Genomic DNA, 22,644 nt, shown 5'->3' on the forward strand with positions numbered 1-22,644 from the left:
GTAACACAGTGATCACCAGATTTTTCTCTATCTCAGGTAATTCTTCTTTATCGACGTTATCATTATTATCCAATTTACTATCACCATACCAACTTTGCCAAATGCTTTGCCCTGGGCCATGTGATCCATTGACACTACCTTATAATTATCATCGCTTTCTAACACCAATACAATGGGGCTTAGGGTGATTTCTCACAATGCCCAGGGCATTAATTCACCTCACAAGAGAAAGAAAGCTTTTCGTCACTATAAAAGATTAGGAGCTGATATAATATTAATGCAAGAAACTCACTTCGCTACAGACAAACACCCTAAATTCATTGACAAAAGTTTCAGCCAATTTTATTGTACAACTTACAACACAAAATCTAGGGGTGCTGCCATATTTATTAGGAACTCGGTGGTTTTTGAGGTTCAGAATGTCTTTAAGGACCCAGAAAGTCGTTATTTGATTTTGAAAGGCTTAATTAAAGGACCTTCGGTTACCATTGCCTCAGTATATGCTCCTAACGAGGCCCACTCAAACTTTTTTAACAAATTTTTTGAGACTTTGGATAATTATCATTCCGCACATCTAATAGTGGGTGGGGACTTCAATTTAGCAGCTCACTCGGTTCTGGACAGAAGCAGAGTTGTCCCTTCCTCTAAAGCTTTCCCTAAATCGCTGAACAGATCACTATATAATCATCAATTAGTAGATACTTGGAGAGCCCACAACATAGGTATCAAATCCTACACATTCTATTCGCACCCACATAACAGCTTTGCACGACTTGATTATATCTTCTGCACCCCAATCCTATTGGCCAATTCCTCTAAAGCAGATATACATGCATGTCCTTGGTCGGATCACCATATAATCTCCTTTAACACTTCACGCATAGGTCTAGCCAACACAACACACTCATGGCGAATTAACGATTCCTTGCTCACAGATCCATCAAGCAACCAACAAATTCTATCTCACCTAGAGCAATACTTCGCACACAACGTAACGCCTGATATGTCTCCTACAAATATCTGGATGGCACATAAAGCGGTAATGAGAGGCCATCTGATAAATATTGCCTCAATTAAAAACAAATCCAAACTTGCAGATATTAGATCCCTTACAAACGATCTAGATAATTTATATCACAGACACAACCAAAACCCATCTAGTGACCTATTTAAACAGATTCAAGAGAAACGCACTACCTTAGACACATTATTAGCATCGGACACCGAAAAGGCCCTCAGGTGGTCTAAAGCCAGATTCTTACTCAACAGTAATTCATATTCCACCATGTTCGCTAGAAAACTTAACCAATCTACAAAACCACCCCACACATACAAATTAAGGAACCCATCTGGACATATGGTGTCCCATCCCAAAGAAGTCATGAAACTGTTCTTAGACTTCTATAAAAATCTTCTTTCCACATCACAATCAGCCCCCAAACAGTCTTCCCTTGATTGGCTTAACAACATTACATTGCCCACTCTTTCTAAGGACCAAATAGAATCTCTCAATGCCCCTTGTACAGACATAGAAGTTTGCAGAATTATTAGAACTTTAAAGATATCCACTGCCCCAGGCCCAGATGGCTATTCCTCGTCCTACTATAAAAAATTTGCCCCTACCATTACCCCACACCTTACTAAACTATATAATAGTATTTTACAAGGCGGCCAATTCCCATCTGAAATGCTATTAGCCAACATGTCTCTTCTTCCCAAACCAAATAAAGACCACTCCACCCCTCAAAACTACCGCCCAATATCAGTTATTGATAATGACCTAAAAATATTTGGCCGAATTTTGGCAGACAGATTATCGGCTGTTATCTCCCCACTAGTTGATCCTGATCAAACGGGTTTCATTCCTAACAGACAAATAACAGACAATATACGACTGACCACAAATATCATTCAAGACTCCAACACAAATTCCAAATCCACACTACTACTCAGTCTCGACATACATAAAGCGTTTGACAGCGTTTCCTGGTCATATCTTGACACTCTACTCCCCAAATATGGCATCAACAATGAATTCTTACATGGTTTTAAGGCTCTCTATCACAACCCACAAACACGTATCAAACTCCCAGGCAACAACTCAGACTTTTTCCCCCTAACCAAAGGTACCAGACAGGGTTGCCCCCTCTCCCCTCTACTTTTCGCCCTCGCGATAGAACCCCTTGCCTGCGCGATTAGAAATAACATAGACATTAAAGGATACTCCAAGGGATCCAAGGAATACAAACTAAGTCTCTACGCAGATGACGTGCTTCTGTTTATAACCGACCCTCTTATCTCCCTACCCAACCTAACTAAAACCCTTGCCATCTTCCACGACGTGACAGGCCTGAGTGTAAATCTATCTAAATGCTCAGCTTTACCAATCAATATTCCTCCAGCCTTAATAGCTTCACTTAAGGACAAATTCTCATTTAATTGGAATATGGATTCATTTAGATATCTAGGCATCCAAATTACTTCTTCCTATAAAACGTTTTACCAAGCAAACTATCCTCCTTTATTTAATAGTATTAAAAATTTACTTAAACTTTGGTCATCATACCAAATTTCATTCTCGGGTAGAATAGTGGCTGTAAAAATGATGATACTACCCAAGCTTTTATTTTTTTTCAGAGCCCTTCCTATTATTCTACATAAAAAAACATTAGATTCCTTACAGAGAGAGATCAACAAATTCATATGGCTAAACAAGAAATCCAGATTCAGCTATTCCCTTATGTTTAGACCCCAAGGAAAAGGAGGCCTCAGCATTCCTAATCTTTGGCTTTATTATCTATCGGCCAGATTTACCCAATTAGCCCAATGGTATGCCCCCTCACTTCAAATCCCTTGGCTCCGGTTCGAGGAAGAATCTGTCCTACCCTACAATCTACAAGGACTTCTCTGGTCCAAGACTATCCCACCACAAAAAATTAAACCCCTAAATTTCATTGTCACTCACACCCTTCAACTATGGAACAGACAAGCCTCTAAATTCAAATTATCTTCTGACATTCCCCCCTTGGCCTCCTTTCTAGGTGACCCTCGTTTCCCCCTCCCAGACAGAGCTCAAGATCAAAATTCTCTAACGAATTGGAAGTCACATAACCTAACACATTTAAAATCGCTCTTCCACAACAATTCATTCCTCACTTTCTCCAGTCTACAAATAAAATATGATTTTCCACCTTCTGAACTAGAGAACTATACAAATATAAGACAATTCTATCAGAAATATCATTCACTTACACTTCATCCCCCCTATACACAATTTGAGCAAATTTGTATCTCTTTCCCCCGTGATAGTGGTTTAATCTCCAGAATATATAAAAGTTTAAATGAGACCAACATGCCTGAGAAGTCACACCCCATGCTACAATGGGAATCAGATCTAAATACCTCATTTACTCCTGATCAATGGGATACTATTTTTACAAATCTCCATAAATGTTCCAAAACAACCTCGATCAGAGAATCATCCATCAAATTGCTCTATAGATGGTATCTTACCCCCGCTAAACTTAACTCATTCTATCCCTCACTATCCCCACTCTGCTTTAGGGGTTGCCCCTCTCAGGGTACACTTTTACATATCTTTTGGGATTGTCCCCATATAAAAAACACCTGGCATAAGGCTAGCATAATCATTGAAAAAATATCCGGTAGGAAGTTTTCTCTTACACCCCAAATATGTCTTCTTTTCTCCCCTATACAGGATATTCCAATGACTAGCACAAGGCTAATCCACACATTTCTCAGCTCCATTCATTGGGCTATAGCCTTCAATTGGCGCTCCACTACGGTACCTTGGTCACAAATTCTCAACCGCATGTCGAACATCAGACTTTCTGAAAAAATTCACCACACGTTATATGACTCTATGCCTCTTTATCAAAAAAAGTGGACCCTCTGGGACACCACCTCTCTGATTTAGAAAAATTTCTATTTAATTTTCCTCACCTCCTCTCCTTAACACATACGTAATTGCCCTTCCTTCTTCCCTCCATGATAACTGGCATATTTATGACACTGTGCAATATTTAATCTGAATAACCATAACCCTTTTTTTATTTCCTGTACAACATTCACTGTTAAAGATATTTGTATGTATACCTGTACCATCATTGTAATTGTTTTATACCTTGACCTTTTGCATAATAAAAATCGTTTGTAAACAAAAAATAAAATATATGTATAAATACTGCGCTGTCAAAAAAAAAAGGAAGTAAAAGCAGCTAGCATTAACAAGTGATCTAACCTGTGATAAATAGTGAGAAAGAAGAAATGCAGTGCTAAAGAAAAAGTATCAAACATTAATACGTGGTATACAATGTCTTAAAGTACATGTGATTGTATGTATGTGAAAAATATATAGATCAAGGGTTTGACCTCCAAAGCATCCGTTTAGGATGTACACCTTTAACTAAAACCTATGTGTATAAATAGGACCATATATCTAAACAGAGTAAGTATATGTTAGTTATTCACGGATTAACGTGAATGATCATGCATATAAAAGTCCATGAAATATCAGGTAAGTACAAAAATGTTGATACACCCTGGAGGGGAAATAAAATATTCAAGTGTTGATAGTAGATCCACCACCGTATTTGAAAATGGGAGGGGGCTTACCGGAACACATGGACACAGATGGGTATACACTCACTGTGTCAAATAAGCTTGTATAACTGTAGATTCCTGAAGATGGAGTGGGAGTGGCCACAATGCTTGTAGAAGATAGATACGTTGGAGGCAAGTCCAATCAGGTGTTACCAGCGTATAAGGAAAAAAAGAAAAGGCTGATGCTAGCCTCAACTCCTGAATAGGTGAGCTCTTCGCCGTGTCATCCGAGATATTCCTTAGGGTATCATGAACATTATTTGTCCACACTTCCATAGCTTTGGACAGAGCTGCCAAAGCTAAGGCTGGCTTGCAAGCCATGCCTGCTGTAAGGTACACTCTCCTCAGATCAGCATCAATCCGTCTGTCCAAGACGTCCTTAAAGGACACTGTGTCCTCCAAGGGGAGTGTCACATGTTTAACCAGCCTCATCACGGCTGCATCCACCAATGGAGCTGATTCCAAATGCTTCACTTCTTCCTCCTTGAAGGGATAGAGCTTTGAAACTTTAGTAAGCATGGAGTTTTTCTTCTCCACTTTGCTCCATTCATCTGTGATGATCTCGCCCAATTCAGTAAAGAATGGAAAGTTAACCCGTTCCTTCTTTAGAATTTCCTCTGGGAGGAACAGCCACCGGATCCTCCCAATTTAAGGTTTCTCTAATTGCCTTGACCAAGGGAGGCAGCAGAGCGAAGTCAAATCCCACACAGGGATTATCTTCATCTGAGTCACTGTCAGAGATGGCAACTGAAGGATGGCTAGGTAAAGAGGACTCCCAGGTGTCCTGCAATTGAGTTTCCCTCACTGGGGAACATGACGGCTCTGCCTGAGGGACTTCAGACCGGACTGCTTCAATACCTTTAAGTGATTCTTTAACAACCCTCTCAACTAGGGTTTTAAGTTGCTGGTCCGTATCTCCTCTTTCCTTGGATGCCTTGGCGAAGCAGGGATCGCACAGCGATTTACCTGCAGGTACTTGTATTCTCCACCCCCAGCAGACACTGGATGAGTGACTGGAATAAGCCACTGAGGAGTGCGAGCGTTCCTCGCTACGGTGTCCTGATTTTGAGGAGGAACCGTAATGTTTAGATTTGGAAGAGGATTGCCGGTGATGCGATTTAGAAGAATCACTTCCTTTGTGCGAGCTGCGATGCTGTTCTGACCTAGAAGGGCTAAAGCAAAAGACTGAGAATCACAGAAAACAAAATAGTTAGAGAAAAAATCACCTGCGGAATTACCCCCCACCCGACCAATGGACCCTCAGGGATGGAACCCGTCCCAGTACCTTTTGAGAGGAGGCTGGCCACAGGCAGGCGGTGGGGAATCCATATCTCCGGTAATATCCATCCGGGCTGCAAAGTTCTGAAAAAAATTTAGTATTGAAGCCAGGGGGCGCCTGCCCTCCTGTATATAAAGCTACTTACCAGTAGCTAACTCACTGGGGCACGGGGAAGACACTATAATAGCCTGCAGGCATTCTCAGAGACTGCAGGCTATTTGCCCTGTTTAAATAGGGCGCTCCGGTGCCGTCACTGCCTGCGCCGAGCACACGCCAGTGCGCATGCACGATTAGCGGCAATTTGCCGCTATCACGCATGCGCGAAACCAAGCCTCGGTTTCGTGCCGTACTCGCGCATGCGCAGTACAGCCGATCTCGGAAACTAAAGTAAAACGGCGGCTGGAACGCAAGAAAAACCAGCCAGCATGACAGTACACAAGACAGGTATTAAAAGAAAACGGAAAGGAAAGGACAAACAGGGGGAAAGAAAAAACAAGCATTTTACAAAAACTGCTGCCATGATCAAATAGGAACATCTCACCACTCCTAACACGATCATCAAGGCCGAAGGTAAGTACCGGACTTCCCAGGGGCAATAAGGGGTCACCTTCTAATAGCTGGCTATCCGACCCATGCGCGGCCTTGCCTGCCAGTGGCCAGGGAACCGGCTTCTTCCAGCACCTCTTCCAACGCCCCACTCCATACCCTGCTAATAGCTAGGGCTTAGCGGAGTATCCCATCCAAAGTCGCAGCTCCGCCAACCTTGATTGTGGGGATGAAACATCTTCAGGTAGAAAGACCACCACTAGGTCTTTGCGGAGGAGGACAAAAAAGAACACGGCCGGGGGCAGGGAGCAAAGATTTATGGGAGTAGTGTCCTATAGGGTAGTAGAGGCGGGACTTAACCCACACGTTGCTGCCATGGAGTCTATCAGGAAAACATCACTTCTGCCCATAGCTCTTAAAGGGTAATTTTTTTTTTTTTTTTTCAAATGACATTTTTTTTTTTTTTTTTATTTATTACATTTTAGTGTAAATATGAGATCTGAGGTCTTTTTGACCCCAGATCTCATATCTAAGAGGACCTGTCATGCTTTTTTTCTATTACAAGGGATGTTTACATTCCTTGTAATAGGAATAAAAGTGACACCATTTTTTTTTAAAAGAACAGTGTAAAACAGTGTAAAAATAAAAAATAAAAAGGTAAAATCAATAAGAAATTTTTTATTTTTAAATGCGCCCCGTCCCGCCGAGCTCGTGTGCAGAAGCGAACGCATACGTGAGTAGCACCCGCATATAAAAACGGTGTTCAAACCACACATGTGAGGCATCGCCGCGATCGGTAGCGTGAGAGCAATAATTCTAGCCCTAGACCTCCTCTGTTACTCAAAACATGCAACCTGTAGAATTTTTTAAACGTCGCCTGTGGAGATTTTTAAGGGTAAAAGTTTGTTGCCATTCCACGAACAGGCGCAATTTTGAAGTGTGACTTGTTGGGTATCAATTTACTGAGAGTAACATTATCTTTCACACTATAAAAAAAATGGGCTAACTTTAATGTTGTCCTATTTTTTAATTAAAAAAAGTGTATTTTTTCCAAAAAAAAGTGCGCTTGTAAGACCGCTGTGCAAATACGGTGTGACAGAAAGTATTGCAGCGACCGCCATTTTATTCTCTATGGTGTTAGAAATTTTTTTTATAATGTTTGGGGGTTCTAAGTAATTTTCTAGCAAAAAAAACTGTTTTTACCTTGTAAACAACAAATCTCAGAAAGAGGCTCGGTCCTTAAGTGGTTAATAGGGATGAGCTTCGAGTTCGAGTCGAACTCATGTTCGACTCGAACATTGGCTGTTCGCAAGTTCGCCAAACAGCGAACAATTTGGGGTGTTCGCGGCAAATTCGAATGCCGCGGAACACCCTTTAAAAGTCTATGGGAGAAATCAAAAGTGCTAATTTTAAAGGCTTATATGCAAATTATTGTCATAAAAAGTGTTTGGGGACCCGGGTCCTGCCCCAGGGGACATGGATCAATGCAAAAAAAAGTTTTAAAAATGTCAGTTTTTTCAGGAGCAGTGATTTTAATAATGCTTAAAGTCAAACAATAAAAGTGTAATATCCCTTTAAATTTTGTAGCTGGGGGGTGTCTATAGTATGCCTGTAAAGGGGCGCATGTTTCCTGTGTTTAGAAAAGTCTGACAGCAAAATGACATTTCGAAGGAAAAAACCCATTTAAAACTACTCGCGGCTATTGCATTGCCGGTCCGACAATACACATAGAAGTTCATTGATAAAAAGGCATGGGAATTCTCCACAGGGGAACCCCGGCCAAAATAAAAAAAAATGACGTGGGGGTCCCCCTAAATTCCATACCAGACCCTTCAGGTCTGGTATGGATTTTAGGGGAACCCCGCACCAAAAAAGAAAAAAAAAACGGTGTGGGGTCCCCCCAAAAATCCATACCAGACCCTTATCCGAGCACGCAACCTGGCAGGCCACAGGAAAAGAGAGGGGGACGAGAGTGCGGCCCCCCCCTCCTGAACCGTACCAGGCCACATGCCCTCAACATTGGGAGGGTGCTTTGGGGTAGCCCCCAAAACACCTTGTCCCCATGTTGATGAGGACAAGGGCCTCATCCCCACAACCCTGGCCGGTGGTTGTGGGGGTCTGCGGGCGGGAGGCTTATCGGAATCTGGAAGCCCCTCTTTAACAAGGGGACCCCCAGATCCCACCCCCCCTGTGTGAAATGGTAAGGGGGTACTTACCCCTACCATTTCACTAAAAAACTGTCAAAAATTTTAAAAATGACAAGAGACGGTTTTTGACAATTCCTTTATTTAAATGCTTCTTCTTTCTTCTATCTTCCTTCATCTTCTTCTTCTTCTGGTTCTTCCTCCGGCGTTCTCGTCCAGCATCTCCTCCGCGGCATCTTCTATCTTCTTCTCCTCGGGCCGTGGCATTCTTCTCCTCACCCATGGCATGGGGGAGGCTCCCTTTCTTCTCTTCATCTTCTTCTCTTCTTCTCTTTTTCTCTTCTTCATTTTCTTCTCCGGGCCGCTCCGCATCCATGCTGGCATGGAGGGAGGCTCCCGCTGTGTGATGGCATCTCCTCATCTGACGGTTCTTAAATAACGGGGGGCGGAAGAAGAAGAGAAGAAGAGAAGATGAAGAAGATGAAGAGAAGAGCGGGAGCCTCCCCCCATGCCATGGGTGCGGAGCGGCCTGAGGAGAAGAAGATAGAAGACGCCGCGGAGGAGATGCTGGACGAGAACGCCGGAGGAAGAACCAGAAGAGCCAGAACAACCAGAAGAAGAAGATGAAGGAAGATAGAAGAAAGAAGAAGCATTTAAATAAAGGAATTGTCAAAAACTGTCTCTTGTCATTTTTCACATTTTTGACAGTTTTTTTGTGAAATGGTAGGGGTAAGTACCCCCTTACCATTTCACACAGGGGGGAGGGCCGGGATCTGGGGTCCCCTTGTTAAAGGGGGCTTCCAGATTCCGATAAGCCCCCCGTCCGCAGACCCCCACAACCACCGGCCAGGGTTGTGGGGATGAGGCCCTTGTCCTCATCAACATGGGGACAAGGTGTTTTGGGGGGCTACCCCAATGCACCCTCCCAATGTTGAGGGCATGTGGCCTGGTACGGTTCAGGAGGGGGGGCCGCTCTCTCGTCCCCCCCTCTTTTCCTGCGGCCTGCCAGGTTGCGTTCTCGGATAAGGGTCTGGTATGGATTTTTGGGGGGACCCCATACCATTTTTTTTTGCGGGGTTCCCCTTAAAATCCGTACCAGACCTGAAGGGTCTAGTATGGAATTTAGGGGGACCCCCACGTCATTTTTTTTTTAAATTTTGGTTCGGGGTTCCCCTGTGGGGAATTCCCATGCCGTTTTTATCAATGAACTTCTATGTGTATTGTCGAACCGGCAATGCAATAGCCGTGAGTAGTTTTAAATGGGTTTTTTCCTTTGAAATGTCATTTTGCTGTCAGACTGTTCTAAACACAGGAATCATGCGCCCTTTTACAGGCATACTATAGACACCCCCCAGCTACGAAATTTAAAGGGATATTACACTTTTATTGTTTGAATTTAAGCATTATTAAAATCACTGCTCCTGAAAAAACGGCCATTTTTAAAACTTTTTTTGCATTGATCCATGTCCCCTGGGGCAGGACCCGGGTCCCCAAACACTTTTTATGACAATAACTTGCATATAAGCCTTTAAAATTATCACTTTTGATTATTCATGTTCGTGTCCCATAGACTTTAACGGTGTTCGCGTGTTCGAACAAACTTTTTTCCTGTTCGCATGTTCTGGTGCAAACCGAACAGGGGGGTGTTCGGCTCATCCCTAGTGGTTAAAGACAAAAAATCCCTTTAATGAGAGTTAAAACACATTCCTGTGACTGTTTACATGAATTGTCATGAATTGAAAGTGAAACTAAGTTGAAGACATTCACTGAGGCATTGAGTGTGTTGGCACATCGGGGTAAAGTGCATTTCGTTTCACAAGGACTCGAAATGGCGGAGAGGACTATTCTGGGAATATTGATTCTTCTCTCTCTACGCCAGTCATGTACGTTTTAACCTTTTAGTATTGGTGAGGGGAATGAGCTATTCATTTATTGTATAGATGATATATAATAGAAAAGATCTGTGATGTTCAGACACATGGAAGTCATAGAAGATAGATCTGTGGAAATACCGTAGCTTTCTCCTAGTCCTGTAATCTGATTACAAAGAACTTTAATTACTGATATAAACTTTAGGCTTCTTTCACACTGGGACGTTGGGGGGCATTTTTAGCGGCGCGTTACCATCGTTTTTGTCGAAAAAGGGTTAAAGCCCATTGATTTCAATGAGTGGGGCGCTTTTGGAGCCTTGTATACATCGCTCCTACAGTGCTGCAAACATGCGGCTTGCAGGACTCATTTTTACCGTCCTGCCAGCGCACCACTCCAGTCTGAGAGCACTCAGGCTTTCACTTTGAAGTGAGAGGAGAGGCTCTTTCAAGGTGCTTTGCAGGCACTATTTTTAGTGCTATAGCGCCTGTAAAGCGCTTCAGTGTGAAAGCAGCCTAATGTGCCCATAAATGACTCAACACCATACCAGTGTGACTACCAGGGGGATAACATTTGGTTCTGGCTGTTGAAGTTTCTCATTATCACACAAAGATTTTCCACCTTCACTAAAAAGCTTTGTACTCATCCTAACACCTTAAAGCCAAGCTCCAGGAATTAGACAAAATCTGTCCTTGCAGTGGGGCCCCATCATACTGCAAGGGTTAATCGCTCACTCAGCCTAAAGGGGCAGGAATAAGGAACAATGATTACCTTTCTACAATCTCCAGCACGGTCCCTTCTGTGGGGCGACCAGTCATACAAAGACACCTAGCTGTGGTCACTTCACTGCCTCTTCCATGTACAATACCGGGATAATAGCCCTATGTATGTGATGAGCCGAGGAACCGACCCCAGCTCAGAGCCCAGGAGGGTGAAGAGAAGAGCACTGGAGCCAGTCAGAGTGGGAGTAAGACTGGATACACACTATACAACTTTTGTTGTTAGATTTCCTTTAGATTTACCTTCAACTATTTAGTAGAAGGGCCTGCCTGATTGCATACTAATTGAAAGTGTTTAGGTTTGACCTCATATTATATGGTTTTGGTAAATCTCAAGGAAAAAAATCTAAAGAAAATTGTACAGTGTGTATCCAGCTTCTGGTAAATAATGCAGCACCCCCCCTCCAACCTAACAAGCAATTAACATTTGCAGTGTGTGGGGGGCCGCTGCATGGGTACATTTTGTCTAATTCCTGGGGTTGGGCTTTAAGATAGGGAGACCAGATATCCCCGGACTAAGGATACTGTCCCCAGACCAAATCTGTCCCCGGTTTTGTCCCCGGATTCAGAGCCGGATTAACGTAAACAGGGCATCCCATGCTGGCTGAGAAACAGCCTGGTGGCTCGGATGCCAAGGCCCCCTGCTGGACGATCTCACTGCCGCTCCTGCTGCTGGAGGAGAGGCAGAGCCAAAAATTTACTGTGTGGAGGGCTGAGACCGGGAGGTGGGGGGAGGGGTCTGTTTGTACACCGGTGAGGACACGGGGGAGCAGGGGTCAGAGCTGATGCAGCCGTGTGGAGAGTTTAGCTGTTGTAGGGGAAGGCCTAAGAGACGGCTGTAGAGATAATCTGTGAGAGAAGGGTGCAGAGGTGAGCTATGGATGTGGGGGCAGAAGTGTCCTCTGTGCATAGAAAACTTCTGAATGCCTAACACCCTCCTGTGCATTATGTAGTCCTGAAGCCAGCGCTCTGTGTATTATGCAGTCCTGTGCCCAGCGCTCTGTGTATTATGCAGTCCTGTGCCCAGTGCTCTGTGTATTATGCATTACTCTGCCTAGCGCTCTGTGTATTATGCAGTCCTGTGCCATTTGCCAATAAAAAAAAATATGTCCCGTATTTAATTTTAAATATCTAGTCACCTTACTTTAAGGCTGCTTTCACATTGAGGCGCTTTGCAGTCGCTAAAGTGCTAAAAATAGCGCCTGCAAAGCACCCTGAAAGAGCCGCTCAATGCACTCCAATGTGAGACCCCTGAAGGCTTTCACACTGGAGCAGTGCTCTTGTAGGGCAGTCTAAAAAGTCCTGCAAGCTGCATCTTTGGAGCGCTGTAGGAGCGGTGTATTTACCGCTTCTAAAGCGCAGCTTCCCATTGAAAACAATGGGGCAGCGCTGCAAACCCACCAGCAAAGCCCCGCTTTGCGGGCGGTTTTAACCCTTTTTCGCTAGCGGCCGAATAGCGCCGCTAAAACGATGGTAAAGCGGCGCTATATTTAGCGCCACTGTACCGCCAGAGCCCCCACGGCTCAGTGTGAAAGTAGCCTTATGCCGCGTACACACGAGCGGACTTTACAGCAGACTTGGTCCGGCGGACTGGAGTCCGTCGGACAATTCGATCGTGTGTGGGCTCCAGCGGACTTTTTTTTCCCAAAAGTTGGACGGACCAAGAAATGAAACATGTTTCAAATCTATCCGACGGACTCGAGTCCGATCGAAAAGTCCACTCGTCTGTATGCTAGTCCGACGGACAAAAACCGACACTAGGGCAGCTATTGGCCACTGGCTATCAACTTCCTTGTTTTAGTCCGTTTATACGTCATCACGTACGAATCCGTCGGACTTTGGTTGATCGTGTGTAGGCAAGTCCGTTCATTCAGAAAGTCCGTCAAAAAGTCAGTCGAAAAGTCCGCCGGACAAAGTCTGCCGTGTGTACGTGACATTAGAGGGAGGGATAGTTAGACTCCCCTCTCCCCTTTCTGTACAAATTGACAGGACTGCAAAAGCAGCTACTGTAGTTTAGAAGAAATTTAATAGCAGATTGTAAGATCTTAGAATAATTCAGAAGCATCTCAATCTGATCTCAAATGAAAGCTAAAATGTACCTGGAAGTGTTCTTCTTTTAGGCGCCTTTCAACCTTTGTGGTACTTTGTGGTGTGTTGTTGTATTCTTGTGGTGGGCGGCAACTAGGGATCCTTCTGTAGCTGTACAAAAACGTGGTTGTTCTTATCAAGAGTGTAAGGAACCAGAGGACCAAATGAGTGACACAGCATACAATGTAAGGAAAAATATAATATATTTATTAATCAATTAAAATATCATTATTCTCCCCATTGGGAGATGATGGTTATGACACTGATAACATGACAAATATCCAGAGATTACTGTGTCAGATAGTCTCTAGATATGGCAACACAGATATAGACATTTCCTTCCATATGATCGAGAAAACTATATTCAACTCAGACCTTTCAATTACAGCTAATTGAATTTAGAGGCTAACTATCAGACCTACTCCCATTTTTCCCTCCCCCTTCTTTCCATCATTAGTCTGTGGACTCGAGTCTTCCAGGGACCCCTGTGTGGATGCCCTTACCATTAATTACTTAATATCATTTAATGCACATAAGACATATTGGTCTTGGCATGGACATCCACACATAGATATCTGGCGTCCAGACGATTGTTTCTTTGTTTAATTGTAATGTTTTGTGTATGTTGTCTTTTGCTGTGTGTTGCCATATCTAGAGACTATCTGACACAGTAATCTCTGGATATTTGTCATGTTATCAGTGTCATAACCATCATCTCCCAATGGGGAGAATAATGATATTTTAATTCATTAATAAATATATTATATTTTTCCTTACATTGTATGCTGTGTCACTCATTTGGTCCTCTGGTTTCTTATACTCTTTATAAGGACAACCCCGTTTTTTGATATATATGCAGCTTTCCTGACTAGAGTGACACTACCGATACCCATATAACATTGTATTATTGTATAAAAAGCCCTTGTTTCTCTTTTTTGGTTTATACATCTTTATGTAGAGCAACAATTCTTGTTTTCAGATCCTCAGAGAGTTCTTTGCCATGAGGTACCATGTTGAACTTCCAGTGACCAGTATGAGAGAGTGAGAGTGATAACACCAAATTTAACACACCTGCTCCCCATTCACACCTGAGACCTTGTAACACTAACGAGTCACATGACAGCGGGGAGGGAAAATGGCCAATTATGCCCAATTTGGACATTTTTACTTAGGGGTGTACTCACTTTTGTTGCCAGTGGTTTAGACATTAATGGCTGTGTGTTGAGTTATTTTGAGGGGACAGCAAATTTACACTGTTATACAAGCTGTACACTCACTACTTTACATTGTAGCAAAGTGTCATTTCTTCAGTGTTGTCACATGAAAAGATATAATAAAATATTTACAAAAATGTGAGGGGTGTACTCAATTTAGTAAGATACTGTATATATGTAGCAAGGTCCCAGGCTTCCTTTGATATAATGAGAACTTCCAGGGCCAGGGACAGCTGACATCCCTCTGTATGTAGTGGATTGTTAGGCATGGTGGGTGCAGAGTAGTTAAAGTTATTGGGCGCCAGACACTTCTTGGATGCAAAAGAAAGTTTATTTCTCTTAACAAACCCTTTTTTTTGGGAAGAGAGGGTTAGGGCTAGGACACCCTTAGGTGGTTGCAAGATTAATTGGCAGACTCAGAGACTCAGACTCAATAGGAGGGCAGCCATGCAGGGAAAGGCATCCAGCAAGACACAACATCTGCATGTGTAGGAATGCTATCACCTATGGCAACAGTCTTTAACAGTTCCAAACACAAGGCTTAAAAGTACCTTCACTTTTACTACAATCGCTCTTTGTAGTTCTTTGGTACACTGAGCAGGGCCGATCCAAGGTGGCTGTGTGGGGTGCAGTGCATGCGGGCACCAGAGAGGTAGGGGTGCTGAAGCGCAAGAGTGCTCCCCTCCCTCCTCCTCTCCTTGTCCGTGTTCAGAGGCAGCTTTTGCCGCCGCTGTGTTTCCTGCTCAAGCCCCTCCCTCCTCCTGTCAGAGAAGGAGAGCAGCCAGAGATCGGAGTGGCTGGTCTCTGCGTGGACAGAGACTAGCTGCACAGCGAAGTGAGGGGGGGGGGCGTCCCGTGCCTGACACATGTTCTCCTCCTCCTCTCTGTGTCTAACTCAGGACCTGCCTGCTGTGATCTGTTCTCCACCCGGGTGAGGTGGCTGCACACTGTCCTCTCCTCTCCAGCTGCCGCCGGGTGTTTTTATGTACTAATGGAGGAGGGGGGTCTGTACTAATGGAGGGGGGTTTGTCCTGGTGGGGGAGTCTGTACTAATGGAGGGGGGTGGTTTGTCCTGGGGGGCCTATACTGATGGAGGTGGGTCTGTACTGAGGAAGGTCTGTACTGAGGGCGGGGGTCTGTACTGAGGGGCGACTATAATTGGTGGAAGGGGGGGTGACACCATGTTATACCGCACCTGGTGACACCAACCCTAGTGACGCCACTGCAGCTACGGGCTCTTTCCCCTCTCCCTCTCCTCCTCGCCCTGCTGTACTAGTGACCGGCGCTTGCCAGCCCAGCCGCCCACTGTTTCTTCCCCTGCTTTCATATCAGCCAGGGAAGAAATAGAATAGAAAAAGGAGCAGAGAAGAGAATTGTGGGACATGTAGTCACCAGGACTGGTAGCCCCACTGTAACACAGAAACAGAGAGAGAGCTTTCAGGGAAGTGCACCCAGGACTCCAGAGGGAGAGGGCAGTGCTGAGAGAACACCATCAGAGAGAGAACCCTGCTGCCCTGCGCCACCAGAGGGAAAGCCACACAGCCTAGCGCCATCCCTGGTGGAGAAAGGAATGGAGTCATTGCCAGAATACAGATCTGGGTGCTACCCAGCGGAGTCGCCACGGGCAATTCAGAGTGAGCTGAATCCTGATCAGAGGAACCGTTGCTGTATCGCTGGGTAAGGTGAGAGGGACGATCGGCCATTATCTACTAACATCCATAGGAACTGCAGTCTCTGACCATCTCCTGTATCATTTCTGCAGTCTCTGACCGTCTCCTGTTCTATGTCTGCAGTCTCTGACCATCTCCTGTACTATGTCTGCAGTCTCTGACCGTCTCCTGTACTATGTCTGCAGTCTCTGACCGTCTCCTGTACAATGTCTGCAGTCTCTGACCGTCTCCTGTACTATGTCTGCAGTCTCTGACCATCTCCTGTATCATGTCTGCAGTCTCTGACCATCTCTTGTATCATGTCTGCAGTCTCTGACCATCTCTTGTATCATGTCTGCAGTCTCTGACCATCTCTTTTATCATGTCTGCAGTCTCTGACCATCTCTTGTATCATGTCTGCAGTCTCTGACCATTTCTTGTATCATGGCTGCAGTCTCTGACAATCTCTTGTATCATGTCTGCAGTCTCTTGTATCATGTCTGCAGTCTTTGACCGTCTCCTGTACTATGTATGGGTGCTCTTTCTAACAGACTATCTAACAGAAGCTCTCTCTGTGTTCATCAGAGAGACTCCCTTCCAGGTCTCAGTAGTGTACACTCTTCCTGCATTTTCTTTATTGTTAAAAGATCATGGGAGGATCCCAGGGTAACAAAGACTTCTTAGGGGAGCATCCCTGTGTTTGAGTCGTTTGTAACGACTTTGTAAACATTTGTAAAGGGGAGGAGTTGGTAAGATGGCCACGCCCATGTGGGGGCACCAGAAATATTTATGCAACTAGGCATCTGTGACCCTAGGATCGGCCCTGACACTGAGCTCCCAATCTCTTACTAGAACCACAGATTCACTGACACTGAATGCCTTGAGCTCCTCCAATCTTCACGGTGGTATCTTCCTCAAGCGCCACCCCTGCCTCTCTGCTGGGTTCCTAGCTTGGCACTCTAGATACCCCTCAAGCTTCACCCACACTGGCCTGCTCAGTCCCTGGCTTGACACATAAGGCTTCTCTGCAAGCGTCATCTCAGCTGGCTAGGACCCTGGCTTGATTCCCACTGAAGTTTCTCGATTCTTCACTGTTCCCAGTTGGTGAGAATACGGCTCGGGTACTTGCTTCATTTACTCACTGTGGTCCCTGGTAATTAGGCGGATAGTCCCTTACTGGCGACAGCTTCCCCTCTACCTTCGACCACCACAGGTTCTTCGGCCGACAGCACCGTCACTTTTGGTTGGACTGCAAGCCGCAATCCCAACCCTGCGCTGCTCTCTTGCTTCTGGATAGGCCCGCAGACAGATGTGCCAAGGATAGGCCCAATCTCCAGCCTAGGGTCCCAGGCAATACGACACACGTCCACCCAGACAGCTGTCCAGGTGGCACAGAACATAGCTTACCTGACTCCACCTAAATATATAGGTTCTCCCAGCAGGCCAGGGGATTAAAAAAAAAACCCTGCCATTGGCTGAGATACTCCTAATACCCATAACCTGACTTTGGGTTGCCCTTCTCATATCTAGTACCACCAAGTACCCCGGCCACCTAGTGGTAGAAGAGAAAAGTGCAACAAGGCCAAACTTAGGGAGAAAGCAATGGATCTCTAACAATCAACCAGGATAACTACTCCTGGCAAGAAAATTTGTGGAGAGCAACCCTGCCTAAACTCCAGGGTGCTACATATATTTATTATATTCTAGAAAGCAATAATGCCAGAAAAATTAGAAAAGCGCTCACCAACTTTATCAAAATATGGCTATATGCATTTCCAAACATATGTAGGGAACCAGAGCTATGGATTGACCATATAGTCCAAGGTGTCAGTGCCCAGGACAAAGTCTAATGGACACCAGATCATACAGAGGTGGACTCAGGAGGATACAGTTACCATGCCTGAAATACTACAATATAAAAAGACACGTACCAAAAAGCCAGATCAGCACGTGCCCACAATATGTTGACTAAAGGGGGCCTAACTAGCATGTGGACATTCACACCCAATTACAATATTTGCACAAACTTACACACACAAAACAAATCCCAACGCTCTCTTACGGGACATAAAGGGGACCCCCACACACATCCCAACCGCCGAACAACCCCCAAAAACTGACACAACCCCCAAAGTGCCAGTTCAGCGGGGCATAATACCAACTCATCCCCCCACACACACATAAACCACACATATGACACCCAAACCAACACCCATCCAACCCGCCCTCATCCCTATCACAACACTCCAGTAGCATACACAGCCAAATCCCCCAAACAACTGTACAGGGGGAACATGTGGGGTCAGGTTCAACACAATCACCACAGAACCAGACACAGACATCCTATCCTAACCAACCAAAACCCACCCTTCCAGTCCAAGCCAAACACAAACCAAGCTCACTCACTGTAATGGTGTGTCCCTATAACTGGTTTATCATTATTTGGAAGTTTACCGTCCTCACTTTGTACATAGTTCTTTTTGGAGTATCCGACTCAATTTCCCCATACCTATCTACATTACCCCAAAAAAACACCAAAAAGAATAACCTTAGACTGTGTATTGAACCAAAGAGTGACTGTGACTGTGACTGTGGTCTGTGCTTATGTGTTAAAAAGTATCCTCTTCTCTTTGTATTGCCTTCTTTATGTTAAATTCCTGGTGATCCTGCCAGTCCCTTGATTTCATATTTCAAACTGACTACACTAGGCAGGAGAGCACATCCATCATAGCACGGTCAGTTTTCTGGCTGTGCTGGGAGAACATGAAAAAGAGCAAACAGCAAGGACATAGGATAAGTGTGTATTGTCATTTATGCACAAAAAGAAATAGCACACTTACATGTAAAACCTATATAACAGCTTGGGGAGCAGAGGGTTACACTGTGCAGTGGAGGATAGAACCACAAACAAGCTGCTTGGATAATAGGCTGTTGTCGGTGAAGCTGAACCTGCCTGAATTGAAGAAATGCGGTGGCGTCTCAGCCGTCCCTTGCGCGCCTCAGACAGGTACTCTCAACGAAATGGGCTGACCGCTACGCATTTCAGTGGCGCTGAAAGAGGTTGATACCAGGTCAAACTCGGGTACTTACACTACTTGCATTAAAAAAAGGTTTTATGTTTTATTAACACAGAACTGCATTAAAGTTTATTTAATGTTACCATCAGAGTGACATTTTAACACACAGATATGGATCCTTTGCTGAGCCAACACAGTGTGTATGAAAGACCTGACAGACTGTCTAAGATTTCACAGGTATATTCTAAAGACATTACGGCTTTGTCCCCAGACACTATGTGTGCTGCTACCTTTGACAAACTAAAGACACTATCCAGCAAGGAAATCAGGATATGGTGGGATCTTACTGGTTTACAACTATACATCAACGAATCAATGATTCCCAGAGGGTTGAGAATCAAAAAAAATCCCTTCCACACTATATTCAGAATCTTTTCTCACAGAGTGGAACATGATACTCTCCAAATGCTCACTTGAGCTAATGAGTCTAATTGTTTCACATGAGGAGGCACTGCTCAGAACCATCTCAACTGAAATTCAGTCCCTTCTTCCAATACAACAATTGAGCTCTTATGCTACTTTATTAGAAGACCTTACGGCCCATACAGATAAATTGGAAGCTGAAATCATGGACACCAAGAGACATAAATATCTCCGTGATTTACAAGACTATGAGCAGGGGGAAGTCTACACATACAAGAAAGCTGAGAGGCCGCACTCCATTTTGAAAAACAGACGGAGATGCAAACGTAACACTCACAGACATGTGAGCTTCAGCTCCCTGGATCACTCTGATTCATCATTAGAACTGTCAGATGTGGCTGGTGTTGGCTCTTCACTTTCATCACGAGCCTCCGTGTCATCTGTTTTTTCCAAAGAAGATTCTAGCATCATCCCATCAAAAAACTCCTCTGTGACCCAGGATTCCAGAGACAGAAAAGGAAAACAAGGAGGGGGACCCGTGGTTCCAAAGACAAACAGAACAAATTACCCACGTAAAGCACGGAACTAGTAATACAAGGACAGGTAGATAATGAGACAATTTGCAATGTCATTAATGTTGTTAATTTATCGGACAGTCCACTTACCCCTTCTGAGGTTTCACTGTTTTCCAAAGGACTTTCTTTTGCCCCCGCTTTTCATTTTGATGACTTTTCTACCATTTTAGACATTAACATGTTTGTTCACAATATTTTGTTAAAAAAACACTTTTCCACCAGCACTGATACACCTGTGCCTGCCCCCCTTGAGGTTCATGACGGCATAGACTCTCTGGCCAATTTTGATTTTCAAAATCTCAAGGCTAAGTCTACATTAGAGAGCCTGCAGTCTGAATCCTCTGGGGGCATGTACGGCATATCCAAAGATACTACCTATACTGGTGATACATTTTTTTATCCTGTACATTCCAGAGGGAATGCAGTAGACATCTTTCAACAGGTTGTGGAGAAGGAACTCCTGTCTTTGAAAGAAACGATTGACAGTACTGCATCTCGAACGTTTAACAACATCAGGCACTTGCAGACCTTAAAAATAGCAAAGATATTGTAATTAGAGAGGCAGACAAAGGGGGCGCTATAGTGGTACTTAATGACAGTAATTACATAACTGAAGCCTTGCGGCAACTCAATGTTTCTCCAACGTACCGCCCCCTTAAATCTGATCCCACTCCAGTTTTCAAGAGTAAACTCAAACATCTCTTGGACACAGGTGTGGAAATGGGAGTACTGACAAAAAAGGTCGCAGAGCATGTTTTAGTTGAACATCCAGTTGTGCCTGTGTTCCATCATCTCCCCAAGATACACAAACCTGAGAGACCTGTAAAAGGTCGTCCAATAGTAGCAGGCATCGGTTCACTCCTAGAGAGATTAGGTGAATGGGTAGATCAGTATTTGCAACCTTTAGTGACAAGACTGCCGGGCTGTATAAAAGACACAGCATCAATCCTAAAGTATATAAATGAAGTACAATGGGCAGAGCATTTTTTGTGGGTTACTTTAGATGTTAAGTCTCTCTATTCATGCATACCACACCATCTTGCTCTAGATGCACTACAATATCACTTGTCCAAATATAGCTTTTATGATCCTCAGCTCAAAGAATTTATCATTATGGCTGTTACCTTTCTATTACAGCATAATTACTTCTTCTTTCACGATTCCTTCTATGTACAATGCTGTGGAGCCTCCATGGGAGCAAAATTTTCTCCATCGTTAGCTAATTTATACATGGGATGGTGGGAAGAATGTTCTCTTTTTTCACATCTCAATATCTATGCACCCCACATCCATTGGTATGGGCGATACATAGACGATCTGATCTTAATTTGGAACTATACTGATTCCTCTTTTGTTTCATACCTTAACAATAACAGCCTTAATCTTGAATTCTCTTATGTGAGCAATAAGATCATGATTGATTTTCTAGATATCACACTCAGGGGTGACCCCAGCACTGGTCTTATAAATACTGGAACCTTCCGCAAACCTACTGCCGGAAATTCCTTACTTCTGGCCTCCAGCTGCCATCCATCCCATACTATTCATTCCATCCCGGTGGGTGAGTTTATTAGAGCTAAGCGCAACTGCTCCACCCCGGAAAGTTTTCAGCTAGAATGCTCTAACATCTCAAAACGATTAAGCGATAGAGGCTATCAGAAGTGTCATATTAATAGAGCCATTTCCATAGCCTCAGAGAAGGACAGGTAGAATCTATTGCACAACAGTGAGAAATCCCCTTGCTCTTCAAAATATACACAGCATAAAAATCAAAAGAACAAGGAGAAGAGTTCCCTTACCTTTGTCACCACTTTCTCCAAAGAGTTTAATCAGATCAAACAGATTATAAATAAACATATTCCCATTCTTTATGGTGACAAGGACCTAATAGATGAAGTTTATCACCTCGTACCATAATAATAAGGTATTTCCTATTAAGGATTTTATAAATTGTAGTACTCAATATGTAGTAGAGCTGCATGATTCTGGCTAAAATGAGAATCACGATTTTTTTGCTTAGAAGATAGATCACGATTCTCTCACAATTCTCGCAGCGTAACATCATCTTTCACATTAAAACACAAAAATTGTGCTAACTGTGCTAACTTTACTGTTTCGTTTTTTTTTATTTATTGAAGTGTATTTTTTCCCAAAAAATTGCATTTGAAAGACCGCTGGGCAAATACAGTGTGACATAAAATATTGCAGCAATTGCCATTTTATTCCCTAGGGTCTCTGCTAAAAAAAAAAATATTTTATATATATATATATATATATATATATATATATATATATATATATATAATCTCTAATGTTTGGGGGTGCCAAGTAATTTTTTTTTAGCAAAAAATATTGATTTTAACTTAAGAAAGAAGTGTCAGAAGAAGATTTAGACTTTAAGTGGTTAAACTATTGCCGGTTATTTGTTTACACAGAGA

At 43.7% G+C, this 22,644-nt stretch overlaps 1 protein-coding gene across 1 annotated transcript in view; it reads left to right on the plus strand.

Moving 5' to 3' along the window:
- The first annotated feature begins 10,355 nt into the window (after nucleotides 1-10,355).
- Nucleotides 10,356-22,644, plus strand: part of LOC141147977 (uncharacterized) — a 158,000-nt gene continuing 145,711 nt past the window's right edge. The window contains exon 1 of the mRNA XM_073635134.1: nucleotides 10,356-10,475. Within this exon, the coding sequence (XP_073491235.1) occupies nucleotides 10,421-10,475 (55 nt within the window). The 5' untranslated portion in view covers nucleotides 10,356-10,420. The remainder of the gene's footprint in view (nucleotides 10,476-22,644) is intronic.

This window comes from Aquarana catesbeiana, linkage group LG06, assembly GCF_042186555.1.
Source record: "Aquarana catesbeiana isolate 2022-GZ linkage group LG06, ASM4218655v1, whole genome shotgun sequence".
In the NCBI taxonomy this organism is placed as follows: domain Eukaryota; kingdom Metazoa; phylum Chordata; class Amphibia; order Anura; family Ranidae; genus Aquarana; species Aquarana catesbeiana.